At 41.6% G+C, this 15,776-nt stretch overlaps 1 protein-coding gene across 4 annotated transcripts in view; it reads left to right on the forward strand.

Annotated features, from left to right (window-relative positions):
- The window catches only part of MTHFD1L (methylenetetrahydrofolate dehydrogenase (NADP+ dependent) 1 like), a 134,922-nt gene extending 124,787 nt beyond the window's left edge, over positions 1-10,135 (forward strand). For 3 of the 4 annotated variants that reach the window (XM_015858104.2, XM_015858106.2, XM_032443926.1), the window contains 2 exons: positions 3,708-3,816; positions 7,220-10,135. In XM_015858104.2, coding sequence (XP_015713590.1) covers positions 3,708-3,797 — 90 coding nt within the window. In that variant the 3' untranslated portion in view covers positions 3,798-3,816; positions 7,220-10,135. The remainder of the gene's footprint in view (positions 1-3,707; positions 3,817-7,219) is intronic. The other variant, XM_015858105.2, reaches the window with a different exon arrangement.
- Positions 10,136-15,776: the final 5,641 nt, after the last annotated feature.

The raw sequence follows: 15,776 nt of genomic DNA on the forward strand, positions 1-15,776 counted from the left end.
TTTCTTTATAGCTTCATCGTTTGATGTTGAGTAGCTATCAAACTATAGCCAAGACGGCATTATATTAGAATGGAGAGTTGTGCTAATCTCCATGCAGTGTATAGAAATGACACATTGTACGAGATGCCCGGCAAGATTCTGTGTGGCATTTCTTTTTTGGGTTTTTGTTGTTGTTTGTTTGTTGTTGTTTGTTTTTTAGCTGCACATACTTGCTAATTACCACAGTGAACTATGTTTTTGGCATATTTTCTTTTTCACTGTTCTTTCTCCTTTTTGCCAGATTTAAGAATGAAGTAATTTTAGTGTGTAGTTATCTCAGGAAACCTTAGAGAGGCAGAAGCAGTCTGCTGGGTGCTGTGCAAGTACAACATGCGCTCCAGTGGAAGTTTGGCATATCTCTGTACAAAACTGAGACTGTAGTCACTTGGGGTAGAGAGAGAACTGGATGCTTCTCGGTCATGATGCATGCTGAGGTTATAGCTGGCCTGTGAACTAGCACATTGATGCCTTCCTTCAGCACTGTGGAAGGCAGAGCAAGGGAAGAGAATGGCTTTGAGTCTGCACCCATGTGGAATGCCAGTCAGCTGAAGCCTCATTTAGCCTTGCACTCGACTAAGCCCTCTTTGCTGTCTTGCTTTTTTGTCTGCAGAAAGAAATGGAGTTCTGGCGAGGAAAGAAGTGGTAGTAATATCCTCAGTCAGCCAGCCGTCTCTTGCTTTTGACCTTGAATTAATGAAAAAGGGATAGATTCTGCTGCCTGTTACCTCTCTGTCCAGATAAGGAGAGTGGAGAGACATAACCATAAATTGGCATGGCTTTGCCTGTTTGGAAGTCTGGGCAATGGGGAATATCACAGGACATGTTTTATTTTCACCCTGCAGTTCACATAGGCATTTGTCCCAAAATGTTTCCGCTGTTTTGTTGGTTTGGTGTTTTTTATTTTTTTGCCTTACACTTCATTTCATGCAGCAGTAATTCTAATTCAGATGAACTCACTCCCTTTTGTTGACTTAAACTTTCAATATGAGAATGGTTGTACTCCCTAAACTGGTAATAAACTGTTTTGATATTCACATTTTATAGATGCAATACTTCCATTGTATGCAGTTCTACAGTAGTGCAACTCCACTCTGACATTTCATAGGGGGAAAAAAAAACAGCAAACATATGTGTAGGATTTTTTTCTTGCACAATAATAAGGAAAAACTCCACTAACTTATTCTTGTTTTTATTGTACAGGGAAATTGAAATGAAGACCGGCCAAGCTTGTAGATTTATTTATAAAAATAATAATATAAAAATAAAAACAAAGGAGAGTGGAATGTGGGAGTTTACTTCCAAGTGTAGGTGTAGATGTAGAACTGCCCTAAACAGAGTAACTAGAAAGTTGTCTTTGGCAGTGTACTGATTCCCCTCCCAAGAAAATATAACTCATTAAGGCAGTTTTTTGTTAAGGGTTAATTCAGAAATTGGGCTGAGTCTGAGACAGAAAATAATTCAGTAACCCGAATAATGTAGTAGTCCAATAGGTGTGGCCAACTGATAAACAATAGTGACAAGGTGTTTTAGTACTTAAGTAAGATGCCAAGACAATGTCAGCCAATGAAATGACATCCTACAATCAGTGGAATGGTTTTAAGTGAATGCAAACAGACACTTTTTTCTTTTAATCCTACTGTGTGCAATAACAAAAGCTCAGGAAGGGCTATATTTAAAAACAGAGGAAATGTACCGAGTCCAGCAGAAGAGCAGGTTGCATTGTTTCTTCTCAGATCTCAAGTAGGACAATGGCTGCATCGGTACTGCTTTCTTCCTTCTCAGAGGTGAAATTAAGCTCTGAGATGGCAGGACAGCCACCTGGAGAAAGCAGGGCTGAGGGGTAAGGCAGGGCACCATTCAGAGATGTTTGTACTTGTGTTTCCATGATGGAAATGCTACACTTATTAGCATTTCAGCCATCTTAGCTATGTGCCCTCAGATAGGAGGTGGGGACTCATTGCTGTCCTGCAGCTGCCTGCCTGGGCCAGTGGTCTGCTAAGTGGTCTGGTCATGTGGGAAGCAGGTTTGTTTCATCAGCTGACCAACTCTGGCCAAAAGAATAGGGGTATTTTCATCAGTTTGATGTGCTGAACAAGGTTGCTTTGCAATGAGACAACTACCAGAGCCAGCTCCAAGGGGGAATCATCTCAAGGGTGAAACTTCCTCCTTCCAGTGGGTTTTAGCTCATGTCATGAGAACATACCTCAGTTTATCTTTGTCAGTACGTTATTGTGTCAAGAGCAGTTTCAGTACTCAGCCGGTCTGATTTGTTCCTATACAACCACACTGGAAGGTTACATCCTGAGGCCAAATTAAGCAACAACTTAATTTTGCTCCTCTGACCTACCCCAATGTTGGTCCCAGTGCTGGTCTTTAGAATCTAGCTGAGCTAATGCTGAACTTCAGGCTTCTTTCCAAAGATTACAATATTGTTCATCTCTTTGGGTATTAATGTAGGACCTAATATAGTATGGCCGTTCTCCACCTTTGAGGTTAAGATACTGAATGTGTTTACAGAGTTCATAAACCCAAACACTATTTTTAGAATGCCTTGAATTAGTGGAAGCATGGTGAGATATTGAGTTTGTCTGTCATCTTAGAAATAAGCAGGGTGGGTAGCATGGTGGTTAAGATTGATCCAGACTGGTCCTGCCTTGATACTGCACCACAGTTCTGTCCTTTACCCTGTGCCAGTGCTGCCACTGGGGCCTTGGGAGCCTCTTCTGGCTAAACAGGCTGAAAGAGAAGATGAAGAGGATTAACAAATATGATAATTTTGCTGAACCTACTCTCAGACATCTCCTTCTTAAGGAGAAGGTAGGAGTGCTGAGATGGACAGCAGGAGAACCTCTGGTCTCAGGTGATATAAGCTGTGGTGGGCCTGTACCTTGGGATTTCCTTGTCAATCCTGTATTTTTAATTGCTGCTAAAATACCAGTTGTAAATAATTATATAAGTAGCTTGAGCAGGGTTTTATTTAACTGTGTAATTTAAGGCCACAGTATTATTCAAAGTACACAGATGCTGGTGTTTTATGCTAGATCAGGATCTTAATTATACATAGTTTGAGATAATTGTGTTGCTTTAGCTTTGTATCTCAACCTACTGATTCTAACTACTAAATTGGGATTCAGCTACAAGCCATGTATGTTTAGTTGAACTATTTTAATTTGTTCTTCACATTAAGTAATTGGTCATGAAAGTGTTGCAATTAATTCTGCTTCTGTGATCTGAGAAGGTCTGTAGCTCAGCACATTTACATAACCAGGTGAATTCAAGCAGTTATATCCTTGCTCTTTGCTGTATGAATTTCCTACTAGGTATAAATTGGTGTGCATTCCAGACAAATATGCTGAGAAACAGTAAGTCTTGGAGCATCTTCTTGGCTTCATTTTGTTAAAGAGCTTAATCTTATGCTTAGCTTAATATACTGTCCTCCATTTTATGGCTTTTATTTTTTCTTTCCTGTCTTTTAGAAGCATACACTTAAAAATGAGTTGGGGAAGTACAGAGTTCAGCATTTTAAACCAAAACAAAAAATGTGAAGTTCCCATCTGTAGTTGAGTCCACAATGAACAATCACACCATTTAATCTGAGTTTTACATGGATAGTGTGATCTGCCTCTTTACAGGTACAGGACTGTAACTTAATTTATTTTTTCCCACAGATGAGCACTATGCCAGGACTGCCTACAAGGCCGTGCTTCTATGACATTGACCTTGACCCTGTCACAGAGGAAGTGAAGGGATTGTTTTGATGCTGAGGTCGAAATTCAGGTTGGTCAGCAGCCATTATTTTCGTGTTCCAGATTGGGGGGAGGGTGTTTGGTATATGTGTAAAAAAATATATATGGTTAGGAGTTTATCTGGGCCCTAGTTTCACAGAGAGCTTCACACATGGGCTTGGGGGAATGTTTCATAAAATGCGCTTTGTCTGTGGCTTTCTCATTTGCTGAGTGGTGGCTAGCACTTTGTTCTGATGCCCTTTGGTGGTGTACATTGATAGTGTCCTTGGATTTCCCGGCTCCATCAGTTTGGAGTGAGAAGGAGCAGGCTCTGGAATTATACCACTCTTGGCTATGGAAAAAAGTCTGTCTGAAGAATTCATGTCCCGTTAGTCACCTAAAAAGAAACATATAGTTCATCTTTGATACTACTTTCATGTGGCAATGTGTTTCTGTCATTACCTGGGTATCAGGGGAGATGTTTTTCTGCTTTATCGTGAGCTTTGTTTTGTTTTGGTTTTCATTTTTTTCCTGATTGCTGTCATCTTCTCAAGTGATAAAAGGCTTCTCAAGAACACTCTTAGGCTGTGTGTTTTTCATGCTGGCTTCCCTCCTTTTCCTTGAAAGCTGCTATTCCCCCACAACCTCCACCCTTCCCTTAGTACTTAATTCTCTTGGTGTTTTTTAACTGTGTGTAGCATGTGTTCCTCACTTGAAATTCCAGGCTGCTAAAATATTTAGTGCTACATCATTTTAACCTTGCACCATACTGAATGGAGTAAGAGAGGATGAAACCATAACTGAAGCAAAACACCTTGTGATGGGATGCTCCTATCACTTCTCTCTCTTAACCCAGAAAGCCCATCTGGAAAGCAAAAAGTTCCTTTTTCCCGGAATGACAATATCTCATAACTGAGCTCTTAGGGCTGTGGTGGCACCCCAGGTCATCTACAGGTTTGAGGTGAATGTGCCAAAGTGTTCGAGCCGTGCTCTAGCAATCCTTGCTTACTCTGATTTGAGATAGCTTTCATCTTCTGTTTTTGCCTGTTGTTTGGAGGAGGAGAGAGGTTTGCACAGCCTAAGGAAGACGCTGCTCAGATCAAATTAACCATTAGTTTGCCCGTACTTGATCCTCACAGCATTCACATTACATCCCCTGAGAGCAGATTCTACCGTTTCACGTGTACCAGTCAAGACAAGTAAAAACCTATTAGCTTGAAAGTTAGACAGGACAGACAAGTAATTACTACCTGACATGCTGGTAGTGAGCAGTACTTACACGCATGCAAGCTGTCCCTGACTGTTCTGTTGCTGGCTAGTATTACGCTTACTGCTTCTTGGCATGTATCCTGTTTTTGTTACTGATGTACATTACATGCCTAATGGCTTCTTACATACGTATTGATTTATCATGTGTCAGTCATGTCATTCATTACCTCTGAGTCATCTAAAATGACTGCAGTATCCTAATGTAAAATCTATATGCAGATTCACGTAGCTTGCTTAATCGTGCGGTTACTGCATAGTGTTCCACAAATCCATCCAATGCATGGATTGGTGTGCTGTGAAAAGTAATCATAATTAAGCAGATCAAATGATTAAATACTCCATTTTGTGAATGTCTTTCAGGTGAAGTAGTGCATGAAATGAAAATGTTAGCCTTGGCTCTTTAATCAGAAATTGTGGTTTCCTAACTGTAAAAAGAAGTGCTAACCAAACCATAAAAATGTAGTAGTCAAGTGAAAAATGGTATATGTTCAACTGCAAATAAATAGACTAGATTTTGTTATAGTGGTGTTGGTGGCATGAGATAGATGGGTGATTCTGTACATTTAAGCCTTTTAAAGATAAAATAGGCTCATGTTCACCTTCATTCCTGCTTTTAACTATCTGAATAAAGGTCCTGCATTGAGAATATTGTAACACTTAGGGAGCACCATACAATAATAAGATATCGTACCCCAACCTGTTAGATATTACTCAAATCTTTAGGATGTGGCAATTGAAATATGTTTAGAGACTAGTGTAAGAGCTGCAGATGTTTCTCTATACACTGGAAGAGCTGAGAACGGTTGTATTAGTGTGTAGTTCATATCCTCCTCTGCAAAGTGTACTTTCAAGGGACTTGTGAAAGAGATACAGGTAAACATTCCTGCTCTGAGGTGACGGCATGCTGCTCTCCTTGCATTGACACACTGGGTGTCATTAGCCCCTCTGATTTTTTTCTACCTCTGTCATAGAAGCAGATTATGCTTGTCACCCAAAAAAGCTGCAGAACACCAGTCATGAATATACTCCTCTATAAAGTCATATGAGCCAAATCTTTGCCAAAAAAGTCAGCTCCTTATTCTTCTGTTGGCAATTAGTGAACACATATTATGATACATAAGAGAAACATGCTCTAAAAGAAAGATAGAAAAAGAAAAAAACAAAAATATTTGAGTATCTGGAAATTAACCTGGAGGAATCTGCGTAGTTCTTTGTCCCTGGCCTATTTATCCTATATTGTCTGGCTTATCCTAAATGGAAAGTTGAAATCGTTTCCTTGAGAGCCATCTGTAAATAGGTCTAGTCAGAATACAAATTACTTACATGGACACAAGTCTGCCAGGAGGAAGAGCTATTAAAAATATAGTATATATATTATTTGCGCAGAGAGGGGAGTTTATGAACCTGCTGTCTCTGCAAAATCACAGTCCAATCACAGTGAAGACCCCTGTGAGCTCTAAAGTTCCCTCTAATGCAGTCAGCAGCAGCAGGTGCCTCTCTTACTGTGCCAGTGCTTCTTTGGCTGTCTGGGTTGATGAGGGAGGCGATGGTTTTCCTCTGTTGGCTGTGGCTTATTAAGGCCGTGGCTATCCATGGGTGCAGAAATGCTCCTGCACTTGTCTCCTCTTCAAATTGGCAGAGCTTCAGAACGATTGTAATACACAGCACAGGTATTATTCCAACCTCAGAGCTCTGACTGTCAGCATCTGCATGGTTATAAAGCTTGAGGGGAAGGCACCAACACTGGTATCATTAAATAGGAAAATATTTGTTGTATGTTTTTATCTTAATTCATCCGGATATGGATAGGAGTCATTTGAAAGCTTTTTCTTTGTGTCCACAAGATCAATTCAATGAAACAAAAAAACAGAGTTGCTTTATTATCATTCCCCAGTACTACACTTCAGGGTGTCAGTTAGCAGCAGTTACTGTTATAATGTAGAGCTTGAAGTCCATATAAGACGGGAAGAGAGTTCAGATCTCTGTTTTCCTCCCAGCAGGGATACAGAGATCATAGACGGAAGGTATGTGTGACATAAATAAGCGTCCCTGTTTATTATGATGAAGGCAAAAATATCTGATTTTGCTAAAATGCTGCAAGTACATTTAAGACTCTATTTCCATTTCTTTTCTTCTTTAAAGGCTTCTTGTTTCAACTTATAACTTCATTGTCTCTTTCATTTCAGAAGCCCGGACATTAAGAACTGCAACTTCCCTGTTTCCTGCAAATAGGAGACAAAAGTGAATTTGAAATATTCCTGTTATGTGTCTCTGGAGGAATGTCAAGATAAACCACAGAGCAAAGGTTTATTCTTTCTTCAAACTAGTTTTTAGGATGAAATATAACTGCAAGGTTATTTTTGTTTGTTTGTTTTTAAGAAAAAAGGCAGGCTGAATGTTTTTCTCTGTACTGCAGAAAGCTCTCTGCTCGGTCTTGTATTTGGTGCCGGATAAAATGACATGGAGAAAGTGGAATTTTTCTCTTTAGAGTTTTCATCTTTTCTCAAAGGAGTTAACAAAAGTATTTCCCTCATCCTTGGCTATCTAAAAACATACGCAAACACGATTATTCTCTGTGACCGAGTCTGTTTCTCCCAGAAAAATACACTTTGGCTCCTGGCATTCAGGAGCAGAAGCTGCACACTGATTAACTTCACATTTTTGAGTTATCGTCAAGTGTTGCTCTGGATGCATTTGGGCAAAAGCCAAGCTTCAAGCAAAGAAGATACTAAGTGGAGAAAGAACAGAGCATGTATTCTGTGAAGGGTTTTTAATATATAATTTGTTTCCTTGATGAGCCATGATCTTTTGAAACACTTCAGCCATCGCTGTCTCACATCTATAGGTCTCTGCATATCTCTGAGGACGTCCAGCTGGTTATGTGCTTGTTGTGGGGAAGCTGGTTGTGAATGCTGCTTGTTCAGAGAGGGCATTGCCCTGCCTGAAGCCCTGTTTTACTCCTCCTCATGGCTCATGAAGCCTCCTGCTGTGCTGGCTCCCGACCAGCCCGGTCGCTAGCTAGCCGCATTCAACACCCAGGAACAATAGAGGAATGAATGGTCGTCAAGTGAGGATGCAACAGGAAAGAACTTTGTTGTGCAGTTTTTAACCACCTTGTAAAGCTGCAGTGTGTTTTATATTTCACATAGGTATTCAGGCAACTTAAATCCTCAGCTGTGTGCTTTAGTCTACCTCCAGTTTCTCAGATCTGCAGCAAAATGTGCCTTAAGCATAGGATACTGTATTTAGCTTTTCAGGCTGCTGCTCCTCAGGAAACACTCACTGACTCTCACTCTTGATTCCCTCAATAACAAAAAATGCAACAGGACAATAGGTCTAATCAAGACAATGGGACATTGTTGTTGTTTTTTTTTTAGGTAAAAAACAGTGAAATAATGATGAGAGAGTTTATTTTCCTGGTGACGTTTTCCATCCTGTTGCTTTGCTCTGCTTACGCACATCTGTATAGTATGGGCTTATACAATGTAGTTTTGGTTCCCTTTTGCACAGCTTCATTTGGAGACAGAATTGCAGCACAGTTCCTGAGGTAACTGAGGGTCCTGTTTTGGTTCTTAAAATCATGCTTCATTATTTATAAACCCCAAACTATAATTATGGACAGAAGAACAAACTGGGGATAATTAAAGTAATTATCTGTGCCTTCCCTGGAGTAGCACGGAAATGTCTGCTGACTGCATTTCAGATCCTATTCATAGCACCGTCTCCCAGTGCCAGGGGATCACTGCGATGATAAACTTCAACATGAAAAATAAAGCTGCCTGATCCTTTAGCCTGATTAGATGATAGAGCTCATAATGTCCTAGACTGTGGATGCTGTAATTACATTGAGGCAGGACAAACGTGCTAAGTAGAAAGCAAGATTCACATACAGGTTTCACAGCTCCTCTGGACAGAGAGTTCTGGTGTTTTCTATTAAATTGTGCCCCAGTATACAACCCCATTTTTCATATATATGTTATAATGCAATCCTGTGCACATCTCACAGTATAGCCTAGAAAAAAAACCCAATGACTGTTAGAAGAGCATAAGGGAGGTTTCCAGGCATAGTTGTTTGTTTGGTTTTTTTCCTATCATTATTGAAAGACATATGAGGTTTTCCCTCTGTCTTGCCCAGCAAAATTCAAAACACCATAACTGTGCCTTCCTTGGGTTTGCTGTGGTTCCCCCAGTAGTGTGTGGGACTGTCTCCATGCAGTGTGGGACACAAACAGTGAGTGTTGTAAGCCACTAAATTCAACCTGCTGCTCAATACCCACACGTTTCTCTATTGCAGTCTCCATGCTGTCCCCTCAGGCCATTCATGCTGGGACTGCTTTTCTGACCCATCAGTCTCCCCCTCAAACACCATTCCAGCTCTACTCATTAACAAACATCCTGCAATTTTTCTACTGTCACGTGTGCAGGATTTGTTATGCAGTTTTTATAGCCTCAATAATTGAAGGAAAGCTGCAGTGGTTCTTTTTTGTTTTGTCATAGCCTTTTCCCCCCCACCAGTTTAACTATCTGCAAAATCCCTTGAGCTGGTCCATTTTTGGCTCTGTTTTATATTTTAGCAGAAGATTTGTTAGGAGTAATTCACACTGGCCTGTAGGTTCTGTATTGCAGTCCACAGCGACTGAGCTATTGGCATCCACTGTGCCTTCCGCTGGGGCCACCCGACTGCTAGGGCTAAATGCCTTCATCGAGAAGGGCTTAAAATGAGATCTTTGCAAGGTGAGTGGTACTGCTTTGTGCATTGCTTGTCACTTAACAGCTGGGCCTGCAGATGTGAGGCTTCTGCCTTGCATCGGTTCTGGGCAATTTTGCAGCTTTGCAAGGCTTCTTGTGGTGAGCTCTGCATTTGCTAAAGGTGTTAAAGGTGCTAAAGTTGTTAAAAACACCTGGTCATTTACTATTGGGTCTGATTTTTGTAATGACTGGATAATTTTCTGTTGCTGTTGCAGAAAATAATGACATTGAAACAGATGACTTACAGCAGATTTCTTGGTCCATGTATTAAAATCCCAAAGTGTGGGTTTTCAGTTACTGTAAACATTGAAATAAAATGCATGCATATGCTGATGTTCAGTTAGCAAAAGTGGCTCCTGTCTTAACTCTGGATTCATCAACATAGTACCTCTGTTATTCAGTATTGCTCCCTTCTTATCCACCATCCAATCTATTTAAGTAGTGATCTGTTCTTCTTTATTAAGCCACCAAGTCTTGCCATGTCCCTGTCTCCAGCTGAACGCAATCATAGCAGGAGGGAGCTCAGTGTCATGGCGGTTGAGTGACAGGAATGAGCAAGGCATGGGTCTCCCTCTGTGCCCAGGGCTGCTGGCAGGAGCTGTCCTGGAAGCCAGGAAGGTTCTGTGGCTGTGGCCACAAGGGACTGTGCACAGAAGGCCTACCCACCCCATCTTCTCTCTCACTGCGGCTCTTTTGAAGTTAGTTTGTGTTCAGAGGAAAGGACACACCAGATTAACATCCTGTCCTGGTCTCAAAATATCTAGCTATTGACTTTGGTCCTTGGTGTGAAAGACTGGATCAGACGCGAGGGTCGGCTGGACACTTTCCACTTCTCAGCTGGCAGCTGGATTTGTGTGAAGCAATATCAGGTACAGGAATGTGCACCCATGAGCTTCTTGGGATGGGTTTGAAATACAAGAAATGCAAAAGTTTCAGGAACTGTAGGTGTTAATTTGATTGGATCATAACACAGCAGTAAGCAACCTAGGAACAGGAAGAAATAAAACGGGGAAGCAAGATATGCAGGAGGAGGTGGAAAGAAATCAAGCATTTCAAGCATGTACCGGACATTGCTCCAGTTTGCTAAATACTAAGATGAAGTCATTTGGACTAGGACTGGATTTTGACATACCTCATAGCTGGGTTTCAAAGTAACTTTTCAGTTCTCTACAGTGTTTCAGCAAGGAACTTTCTCCAACATAAGGAATCTCAAGCACGAGTCTTGCAGTTCAGCAGCTCTTGGATCTGCCCTGCTGGTGGGCATCCAGTCGGGCACATGAGGGTATGGGGCAGGGGGCACAATGGTTTCAAACTAAAAGAAAGAAAATCTAGATTGGATATAATGAAGAAGATTTTTACAGTTGAGAGTGGTGAGGCACTGGAACAGGCAGAGAAGTAGTGGAGGTCCCATCCTTGGAGATGATCAAGGTCAGGCTAGACAGGATTCTGAGCAACCTGACCAAGCTGTAGGTGTCCCTGTCCATTGAAGGGGAGTTGGACTAGATGGCCCTTAATGGTCCCTTCCAACTCAAACAATTCTATGGTTCTATGATTTAAAATATTTACATGTGTATTTCCTTCAGATCTGATACAGATGCTGCCATTAAGCTAAACATGTATGTAGAACCATGGTGGAAATAAAGGCTGTCTGGATGTCACCAAGTACTACCATGTGCTCAGAGTTTTCCTTGCTAGTAAGCTAAATGTCTTCAAATCCAGTCAAACTTTCACAAGGAGCGATGTCACACAGCGTAAGGACACTCATCAGCTCTGAGCAAGAGGGCTCACTCTCTCCCTCACATGAAGGACTGCTGAAAAGCCGAAGACTTGCTCTGGAGTTGCGGGTGCCAGAATCAACACAAGCCAATAAACCAGCTGCTCCAACTCGACCACAACAGCATTACAGCCACTTCACTGCCACCTCTCTAAGACACAATATTAAGACAACCAGCCAGATCACTCTTTTAAATGGGCTGTCACAGTCCAAATAGCATCCTGAAGATGGCAAGAGTGCTGATTTGATCTCTTACTGCAAACAACCACTTGGAGAAAAAATAAAAATAAAAAAATAAGGAAGGGAAGGAATAGTGTAAGCAGCTGAAGGGAGCAGCTCCCATCCTTCCCTCTATGCTTCTCTGGAAGAAGTGGTGCCTGGTAAGTGCAGCTTCCCACCCTGCTAGCAGCTCCTGTGGTTCTCCCTTGGCACTTAGCAAGAATCTGTGCTTAATCCCCAGTCTCTCAGTGGTATAATCTCCTTTGGGTAATGACTCCTGACAAGACTAATGCCTGGCAAAGGTCAAGCTGCTGGTTATTGAAAGCAGGATTTCCCTCCATTTACAAAAAAAATTCTGCCTGACCTTTGGTTTGTTGAGCACAATGTGGCTGTTTTCACAACCAATAATCACTGCCAGGTGGGCATATACACATGCATGTGTCCATATACGCACATGGTCCATGTGTGTAAATGTCAGCTAGACGTGGCCATATTACTCAAACGAATGGTATATGATAGCACAGATCACCACCAAAGTAAGGCAAACTTTATATCCCTCCATGGCACTTTGTATACCAGCTTCAGGGCTGCCACTAGGTCAGCCCCAGGCCCCAGACATCCTATCCTGCTGCTGTGTGACAGGGCAGGTCTTGGCTGGATGAGACAGGGAAGGACATCTGGTGTATAAGAGAGTAATTTAGAAACAGTGCTTCAGTCTGAATGATTTAATCATGAAAGTGGTTGTAATTGGAAATCATCTGCCCATGACCAATGTGATACTATTAGGGCAGAATGCAATGACTTCTGAGCACTTTGGATAAATACTCCCTGGCATTTCAAGAGCCAACGTGGAGTGAAATGGCCTGGCTGTCTCTGACGAGTGGTTCAGATGTCATTTTCTGGAAGAGGCCAGATTGACCACGCAGAAGTGGATGTGTGATGGTTGCAGCTGTAAGCTTAGGCTTGTGCCTTTCATTCAATTGCTGGGAGCTGGGTACTACTGCTGCAGAAGAATGCTGCCATAAAAGAGACATGCACAAAAAGAGTAGGAAAGGGCAAATACATCACAGAACTAACTTTGAATAATACTGTTTGCATTGTTGCTTCAGGTATATACTTTGTAATTTTGCACACTGGAAAGTGTTGCCAGAGCACTGCTGTTAGCTCATGAGCAGTTAAAACAAGGAAATATTTTAATTTCAATCAGGATCCTGGCTTACTGAAGAATCGTTTAGCAACTGTGAAAAGCAGCTTGCCATACATGTATTGCTCATAGGCCTGGGTGACTTAGGAGGAAGAAGAGCAAAGATGTACACCTGGAGAATCTGCAAGGAGAGACAAATGGTATCTATTTCTGTTTGATGAATAGTGCCAAGTACTTCAGCCGTCATTCTGACTCACATCTGAGTTTTTCCTGACCCTTAAAGCTTCTCCCTTACACCACCTGTATCCCTTGATTCTATGTAAGGCTCATGCTTGACAGCCACCTTTAGACAGAAAGGCAGGTTGACAATGGCAAGGCTGGGCTTGGTGAGCATCCCATTTGCCACCAGTCCACTTCTAGCTGATCCTGCTGCTTGGCACTTGGTCCTGCCACTGCACTGTGGGCAGCTTGTTTGCTGCCTGAAAAAGAGCAGCAAAACATATGAGGTAGTTTTTCTTTAATTCATTGCCTGGATATTGGGTGACAGCTTAAGGGATTTAAGGAAACATAAAACAATGACTCAAAATTTGAAAAGTTCTTCAGCAGAGGCATTGTTTTTATTTTGCATCTGATATTGAGCAGTTTGAGGATGGTGGGAGATGAACTCTGTATGCAGACTGTGTGAGAAGCACTGTTTTCAGTGGGAATGTTCAGTACTACAGAAATTTCTGCATCATTTTTTCCCCCAGATTTTTCAGTTCTTTAAAAACCAGTTAAACAACCTGGAGTATTTTTAATGTGAAGAATTTTATGATAACAGTACATTTGAAAGCAATAGTCTTTGGGATAAAACAGCTCTATTTCAATAATTAGAACTATTGAAAGGCAAAGGGAAATTGAAGCTTTGGCTGACATTTTCAGAACTAAATGAAAAGTGTTAAGAGGTGAGTTATATTTGCCTAATTCCTATAGGAAAAGGTAGCTTGAATATACTCTAGATTTTAACTAGTCTTTTTCTACTGCCTCAAAATCACTTCTAAACAGCCTCACAGCCTATTGACTAGTTGTGAGACCTTCAAGTGCCCCAGCCTGGCCCCACCAGGACCTGAGGCAGAAAGGAAGGTGGGACTGCAGAGAAGTTGTTCAAGGATAAAATCAAAGGAAAGGTTACCAGGAATGAAGCCTTTTGTCTGTAGGCAATTGATTGTTGGTGAGGACTGGTACAGTGACAGCTCATCGCCTTTCATCCCCTTGCTTAGGTTTCCAAGTTCTTGGTTGCTGCTTTGATAAAATCCATAGACTGATAAAAGGCTTCTGTTGAACTAATGTTCTACGATAAGATATAAAAGATATTTTTGCTGAAAGCTGGAAATGATTGCTTTACAACAGATATTTCAGTCATTGCTAGATACAAGGTCTTCATCTTTATTATGACAGGCACATAAGATACATCTGCTTTTACACAGATAATTCTGTATGTCTGAAAATGTTCAATTTAGAGACACAAACTGGAGCAGGCTGGTGGTGATTCAGGTTTTTTCCGTGCCATAGTTCACACCTTATGATCCCCAACAACTGGTTCAACAGCTGCTGCATTGCAGCCCCCAGGCACCCACCAAGTTCTGAGGAGCTCCCACTCCCTTCTTCATTCACTGCATGTGCACTGAGCTCTGCAGTCTCCAAAGGTCCCAGTGCAGAGCTGTTCCGCTGTCTTTGAGTGCCCAAAGTTCATAAAAAGAAAAAAAATAATCAAACTTTTCCTTCTTTCCCCCCTCTCCCCCCCCCCCCCATGTGCTTGATGAGATCTTCTCTGCATCCAAATCAATAATGAAACTGATGCTGCTTTCAATGGACCCATAGTTTTACCCAGAAGCATTACCCAAATTAATTCAAGAACTATCCCAGTAACTCCCAAAGCACTGCCATACATTGATCTGAGTTGCAGAAAATGTTGCAAAATCCCATCCTTTGGGAGGTTTAATGAACACAATCCGCCTACTCCAGTTGTGGTCTCTGAAGACCCCAAAGGATTTTTCCCTTCTTATTCTGATAGCTCCTAGCAACAGTGCTTCTGCTTTCTGTCAGTAAAGTATCTGCTCTTTGAACCTACAAGTTTCCACTATTTATAGTTCCTAAAAGTCTTTGCTAACTGTACATTCCATAAGAAATGCCATCATATGAAGCCTGATTTGCTGAGTCCAATGTTCCCCTTCCTTTGCCATATTGGATTACAAACAATTACACCTTTAATGTAATATAATATGAAACAAAGGTCACACAATCATTTACGCAGTGAGCAATTGCACTGCATGAAGTATCTATCTGCAATATGGGAGTCTGAAGTTTGGATCAGCCTGTGGCTTTCCAAAACAAGAGTCAGAGAAGCTCACGTTAAATAGAGTACTTTCATTGATGCCAAATATTTAAAGAAGATCTCCTAGGGAAGTTCTCAAAAAGAATAAAATCCTTGAAATCTTTCTAAATAAGGCTCCAAGAACCTGCAAAGAAATTGCTTCTCGGTTTTCATATCACCAAGTAGGAGAAAAAAAATAATGGGATGATCATGCTTGCTCAGAGCAAATATCCTCAGTGAACCTTTCAGTGGTCACTAAGCATTATTCTATCCCCTCCTCCACCGCATTTCCTTACTACCACCAAACTTTGTTCACTGCAAGGAAGAGGCAACTGTACAGGAGCGGGTGGCTGCAACAGGCCTTGAAGCTAGCCCAGGGTTCATGGCTGTATGGGAAACTGGTAATCACAGCCTGAACCTCTGATTAATCAGCTGAGGTAAGTGTTGAGTCAGCTGTGGGAGCACAGGTGAGGGTAATTCAGCTGTGCTCCCAGAAGGGGTGGA

The sequence above is a fragment of the Coturnix japonica genome, chromosome 3 (assembly GCF_001577835.2).
Source record: "Coturnix japonica isolate 7356 chromosome 3, Coturnix japonica 2.1, whole genome shotgun sequence".
Lineage (NCBI taxonomy): Eukaryota > Metazoa > Chordata > Aves > Galliformes > Phasianidae > Coturnix > Coturnix japonica.